Genomic DNA, 6,423 nt, shown 5'->3' with positions numbered 1-6,423 from the left:
AATGTACATTGCTAAATATGGACTGACATATAATGACATTATATGATAATTTACTGGGCATCATAGCATTTTGCCTTTGTTTTGTGAAGCAATTGAAATATTTAGGGCGTATAGGGCAGTCTTAGAACCTGTCAACCCGGTCCATTCCCTTTTATTTTGGTTACCCAGGTTGTGCTTCACTAACAATTGCTAACAGCTTTCTGAGTTTCCAAGAACTGCTGCTAAGGTAATGGATGGCATTTTGAAGCTCACATTAACAGTATAGCCATTATATAAACTATTCAGGCCTCTCTGCACACTAGCACAGTTAAATGCTCTATTTCTCACTTGACAATTACTTTGCAATTTGCTGAAATTATTAAGTTAAGTAGTGTCTATAGGTAAGGAAGATGATGGGTGGCAAATTACAGTTCCTGTACATTTCTACAGCATGGCTTCCTTCAGTACAACAGCCATTAAAGTCATGTCACCAAACTTTATTTATTGGTTTTCACAATTGAAAATGTGACAGCATTCAGAAATGTAAGAACAAACTTTTTTTCAACCCCCACCCCCCACCCCTGGGGACAAGCAGAAAAAAAAGAGGAAATGAATGGACCTTGTATCAATGACAAGAGCAATCACAACAGACAAACGAAAAAACAAAACAGACAACAACAAAAGAAAAGACAATAAATATGTGTGTCTTAACAGAATGTAAGGTAAAGTGATTCCAGTATGTTTAGTGCCATTTTAAAAGCATGAAGTATATTTTCCTGATTATTGTGAAAATATTGTGTATCGCAATTATTTTGGCCAAGATAATTGTGACATCGTCACCATGCCTACATCTAATATTTTATTTCAGGGGAAAAGGAGGACTGAAGCACACTGATTAATTCACAGCCTGTAATTGTGCTTCACCAGAGCCAAAATGGACAAAGACATGAGGCAAACAATGTATATGGTCAACCTAGTTGGATACTTGGTTGAAAAGGTTTTCACCATAGTTTCTCCTATACACTTAGAAATGTACCACTACACTAAATCCTACATACTGGTACTTTAAGAGCTGTGAATTAATCAGTGTGCTCCTTTGTTCTCTGCAAGTTTTCTGTTCTTCAGGAGCACTTGATTCAGCTACATTTGGATTTTGAACCCTGTTTCATATATTCTTTATGCTATTATGTCAGATACTGACCATATGACCATGCATATAACCAACACCAGTGGTTTCAGTCCTGCAAACTAGTTAACATGAAGTGGTACAGGTAACATGAGTTAAAATGTAACCTGAGCCTCCTTGCTGACAATACAGTCCCAGATTTTGTTTAGCCAGCTAATCTACCATAATGCCCTGTAGACTTTATACCCCAATTTAGAATCAAATAAATGTTCCGTTTGTGCAACAGTCAGCTGGCAACGACAGAATGCAAACAGTGTGTGTTTACATGTGCGTTGGAGACAGAAACTTTTGGAAATAAGCCACGTTAGATCACTTTTAACATACATGTATAAAGTTTAAAAGAATCTCCCTGTTCCTTCTCTTTACTGAGGTGAAGCAGTGGTGAACCTGACATGGACACACCTGAGTCTTTGAGAGGATTAAATCTGTATCTCCTGAGATTAGATAAGAGGCACTGTTTGTAATAAGGAAAAATACTTTTAAAAGACTTAAAGTTAAATGCATTGAAGTAAGGACTGGTGGCCCTATAAGGCATACACGTTAAATATCTGGGATCAGTGCAGGATTCATTGAAGTTATTTAGTTTAGCCTAGCTTAGCACAAATACCTTTTGCAGGTATTTAAAAACGTTTATTAATGTAAGTATTATTTTTTTATTTATAACTGTTACAGCATGCGAAGCTGATGCCTTGAATGGGTATGAAGTCTCTGGTGGACTCCCAACTTATTGAAACTTTTAAAATTTATTGTATGTTTTAACAAAAATGCTTCCATAAAATCCATTAAACTAGGCTAATGAAAGAGTTGAATTACAGACATTGGATCAAGCATTTTCCATTGGAAAACAAGAAGTTCGATTGAAAACTTGGATCTTAATGTGAAAATGTAGATGAGCGAGTTGAGATATGTACTGTAGCTGGAGGGAAAAAACATTATCAAGACCTTTATTTTGTACAATCAGCAGCCCAGAGGGAACTTTTACCTAGAGGGAAAGCAGCCATGGTGTGTGTGCCAGAGTGGCAGCCATGTCTAGAGTACCAGCATAAAGGGCGGTAATAAATATTACATCACTGACAGCGGCCCAGCTGTCAGTGATGTGAGCACTTGTGTGGGGAATTATCACGAACAGCACGTAGCTCGTCAGTGGGTAAAAAACAGTTCAGCCAATGGTAATTTAGGCATTATCTGCTTTTACTGCTGCATTCTCTTTTCACTTTTACATGCTTTTGACATGAAATAGTAAGGTAAACTCAGGTGTTACCAGTGTAGCATAGCCTTTCCAGTGAGACAAAATGCACAGTAAGATAAGATATGATAAGATGTTCCTTTATTGATCCCTTTATTGAGAAATTCAAAGAGAGGGGCAGCGGGAGCTGTTGTGTCGAGCTGCCACTCTCTGCGGCGCTGGAAGAATAGCAGCACCCTGACTCTGTTTGACCTGAATGGAACCTTAATTAATATCATTACCCTACTATTTCATGCCAAAATGGCTGCTGTGAAAAAGGTCCATTAAAAAATTGTTCAGTGGAATTGACAGTTGAGCTTCAGTCAGAACTTTGGTCAACTGCCTCCTTTCCTGTAGTGAGATATGCTATGTGCTAGGCTCTCTATGTTGAAAAGACAACTACATTTTGGAGATGGTTAAAAGAAAAAAGCTACATATATTTTTGCTGAAATTCTAATTCAAGATGTGACTATATATTTTATCATCTTCAGAATGTGGTTGTCTTTTCAACATCGACGAGTCTAGCATAAGTTCCACTGGTGTCACAAAATGTTATTTATAAAAAAACATGGTCAGATATGAACCAGAGCAGCACACTGTCCTGTGTTGTCTGTTACTGGGGAGAAGTTTGCCCCCAAGCTGTTTTGACAGCTTTATCAAAACGTTGTTTAAATATAGGACCGCCATCAGGTTTCCCATCTGAGGAATATTGAATGGCTGCCCACTGTGTGACCTGCCCAGTGACACAGCTTATCTACCTGGCATAGCAGAGAGGCAAAGAGACACATTTGGAAGTTGGTCTGAGGTCCATGGGTCAGTTTCAGAACATTTGACACTCAGAGTGGCACAATTCAATACATACATACACCAAATATTACCATGTAACTCTGCAGGAATGTCTGTTGTTAATGATTTGTTTGTTTGTTTTTTGTGTCTCAGAGGAGGATGAAGTGTTGTCCATGTGACTCCAGGAACCCAAACAGTCAGCTGGCCCACACTGTCCAGGATGTCCTGTCCACTTCTGAACCAGATAGATGGTGGCAATCCAGGAAAGGTGGGAAAAAGACAGAAACAAGGACAGAAAGAGAGACAGAAATAATTCGAATCAAAATCAAAAAGGAGATAATGTTATATCACTAGATTTGTCTTTCTGGAAAGAAGAGCTCGATGCTATTATACTATTGTGTCATCCTTAACATTTTCCATGCATATGTCACAGTGTTTGTTGTGGGATGAAAGGTATTGTATTGTTAACATACAAAATGGTTCAAGGATTCCATGTTCAAGTAAGAAAGAAAGAAAGAAAGAAAGAAAGAAAGAAAGAAAGAAAGAAAGAAAAATACAAAGAAAGAAAGAAAGTGAGGAAGTGAGATCCTAGAAGCTTTTCTATTGGCAGGAGTGAAAGAATGAAAGAAAGAAAGAAAAAGAGAAAGAAATGAATGAAGAAAGAAGGAAAAAAGAAAGACAGAAAGAAAGCTTTTATGTTTGCAGGAGTGAAAGAAAGAAAGAAACCAATGAAGACAAAAAGAAGAAAGCTTTTGTATTGGTAGGAGTGAAAGAAAGAAGGAAAGGTAGAACCTTCTATTGGCAGTAGTGAATTGGTATATTTGCTTTGCCCCCCTGTACACTGTGAACTGCAGTACTGCATACAGTATGCACTGTAGCTGATGGAATAGTGCTCTGCCTGTTTGTCTTGTAGAACTGAATCCAGTCAGTCTCCAGCTGGACCTCAACAGCCTGTTCCAGCTTGACAACCTGGTGCTGAGCTTCAAGGTATGATACAGTCTGCTGGATCCCTTTTTTTTTTAAAGTTTGATCATGTGTATTTGTATTTATGGTCCTAATATGTTCTTTATTCACCTTCTCTCCTTTGCAGGGTCCTCGTCCCAGTGCCTTTGTTATAGAGAGGACGCTGGACCATGGCAGGACGTGGCAGCCCGCTCTCCACCTGGCTACCAACTGTGCAACAGCATTTCCTGGCATCCCAACAGCAACTCCTCTCACCATGGACCAAAAATACTGCTACACACTGCCCCCTACTGGAGCAAACCCATACCAAGATCACACAGTAAGTGCAACCTATCTGTTGTGCCCTGTTTAGTTTTGTCAGGTTATAATTTATAATTTTTTTATTATTGTTACTTTGAAGGAGCTTATTTGCTTTTGTGTTTTCACCACATTTCTCTTTTATTACTGAACAATATTCTGAGATGTCCTCACCACAACAGAACCATATTTTAGTGCAGCAGAAAAAAAAAATGTTGTTCATTTCTTGATATTTTTCCTCTCCTCCAGATCCAGTTCAGTCCTTTGCGTCAGTATACTTATGTCCAGGCTCCAAACAGCCAAAAAATTGAAGGTAAGTCTCAATCTGTAAATTCCTGGATCACGAGTGTTTTGGTCTTGAGTTAAAGGCTGTGGCCCGCTGACTGACTGCTGTCTCTTCCACAGATGTGTCCGGGTTGACGGGGCTGAGGGTGAGGCTGACAGAGCTCGGCGATGTGCCACATCTCCCAGGCAGAGCTCTCAGTAGATTTTATGCCCTCAAGGAGATGAGGGTGATGGGTAGCTGCATGTGCCACGGACACGCCAACCGATGCCTGCCAGAGACCTACAGCAAGGTACACAGCAACAAGTCCAGTGTTGAATTAACTCCCACAGGGTTGATTTCAGCACTTCTTCAGGGTTTATATAGCTCCACACTCAGATAAATTAACACTTTTGAAATAATTAAACATTGCCTTCTTTAACTCACGAAAGAGTGATGCAACATAACACTGCTCTGAGTTACATTTTTTACTATTTTGGTGGAGTTAATTTTACTCCCTTTAAGTGTAAAATCTACACTGAAAAAATTGAACTATTAATTATAACAATTAATTACAATAATCTAAATAATTTTCAAAAATAACATTTATTTTGCCTTTCGTGTGTAAAACAATGTACAATCATATAATATATATATCATATATATCATCGTCATATAAATCATACAAATTAAAGACAAAATGTGCTTTGAAATGTTCATCAAATGGCTTGAGGGAGTGATTTGACTGGTATGAAAATTTCATGGAATTCTAAACATTTAATTCCAAACTTACCAATCCTTTTGTATCCAGGAACCCATTCACTGATCCTCCTTATTTAACAAGCATTGTTTCTCGCTTCCCTGTGTCACTTTCTGTATAAGCAGGGCTGCCCAAAGTTTTTGCCCTGGATTATGAAAAACAGTTCATAGGGAGGGGAGGGGGATCCTGCATATTTGAAGATAATTTTACCTCACAAAACAGCGATTTATATCAGTGGTTCCAAACCTTTTTCCATAAGAAACCCCTTTTCTATCATTTAGTAAACTGACTCAGCAACATATTTTATGGATATGGCCCTACTTTGTGCAGCCCTGTGTATAAGTAAATAGAGTAATCCAAGTTGTATCTATCCTCAGTTTACAAAAGAAAAGCAGCTAATGATAATGATTGGTGACAAGTCTTTTTCCTGTGTGCTCTGCAGGTGAATCCTCAGTGTGAATGCCAGCATAACACAGCAGGTGTGAACTGTGAGCGCTGTGCTGATCTCTACAATGATCTGCCCTGGAGACCTGCAGAGGAAGGCAACACTCACACCTGCCAACGTAAGACTTCACCCACACCTGTCACACATCTAGAAAAACATAGAGGAAGCTTCTGTAACAAGGCTCAGACACCTTTGAGTTAAGCAGAATACATACCAGAGTACACTTCTAAAAACAAATCAAATCAGTGTAGTAATGCCCCACATTGCAAGAAGCTAAAGTAAATGTTCTTCTGGAAAGAAAATGAGTGACTTTCAATAAAGATGGGTCTTTTTATTTTATTGTCTTGTATTACCTGCCCTCTTCCTGCCCTCTTCTCAAAATAAGTAAGTGGTCTACCGTAGATTCAATTCAATTCAATTCAATTTTATTTGTATAGCGCCAATTACATAACAAGCAAGCACTTGGCGAGGGGGGCAAGGAAAAACTGCCTTTTAACAGGCAGAAACCTAGGACATATAT

At 38.7% G+C, this 6,423-nt stretch overlaps 1 protein-coding gene across 1 annotated transcript in view; it reads left to right on the top strand.

Annotated features, from left to right (window-relative positions):
• Window positions 1-6,104, top strand: part of LOC118328052 (laminin subunit beta-3-like) — a 9,523-nt gene extending 3,419 nt beyond the window's left edge. Inside the window, exons 3-8 of the mRNA XM_035661655.1 lie at window positions 3,330-3,444; window positions 4,090-4,163; window positions 4,267-4,458; window positions 4,686-4,749; window positions 4,842-5,011; window positions 5,901-6,104. Coding sequence (XP_035517548.1) covers window positions 3,330-3,444; window positions 4,090-4,163; window positions 4,267-4,458; window positions 4,686-4,749; window positions 4,842-5,011; window positions 5,901-6,104 — 819 coding nt within the window. The remainder of the gene's footprint in view (window positions 1-3,329; window positions 3,445-4,089; window positions 4,164-4,266; window positions 4,459-4,685; window positions 4,750-4,841; window positions 5,012-5,900) is intronic.
• The last annotated feature ends 319 nt before the right edge of the window (window positions 6,105-6,423 follow it).

Source organism: Morone saxatilis, unplaced genomic scaffold, assembly GCF_004916995.1.
Source record: "Morone saxatilis isolate NCDOM2014 unplaced genomic scaffold, NCSU_SB_2.0 Contig18, whole genome shotgun sequence".
In the NCBI taxonomy this organism is placed as follows: Eukaryota; Metazoa; Chordata; class Actinopteri; family Moronidae; genus Morone; species Morone saxatilis.
Note: the sequence above shows the minus strand (reverse complement) of the source record. Positions and strands in the feature narration are given on the sequence as shown.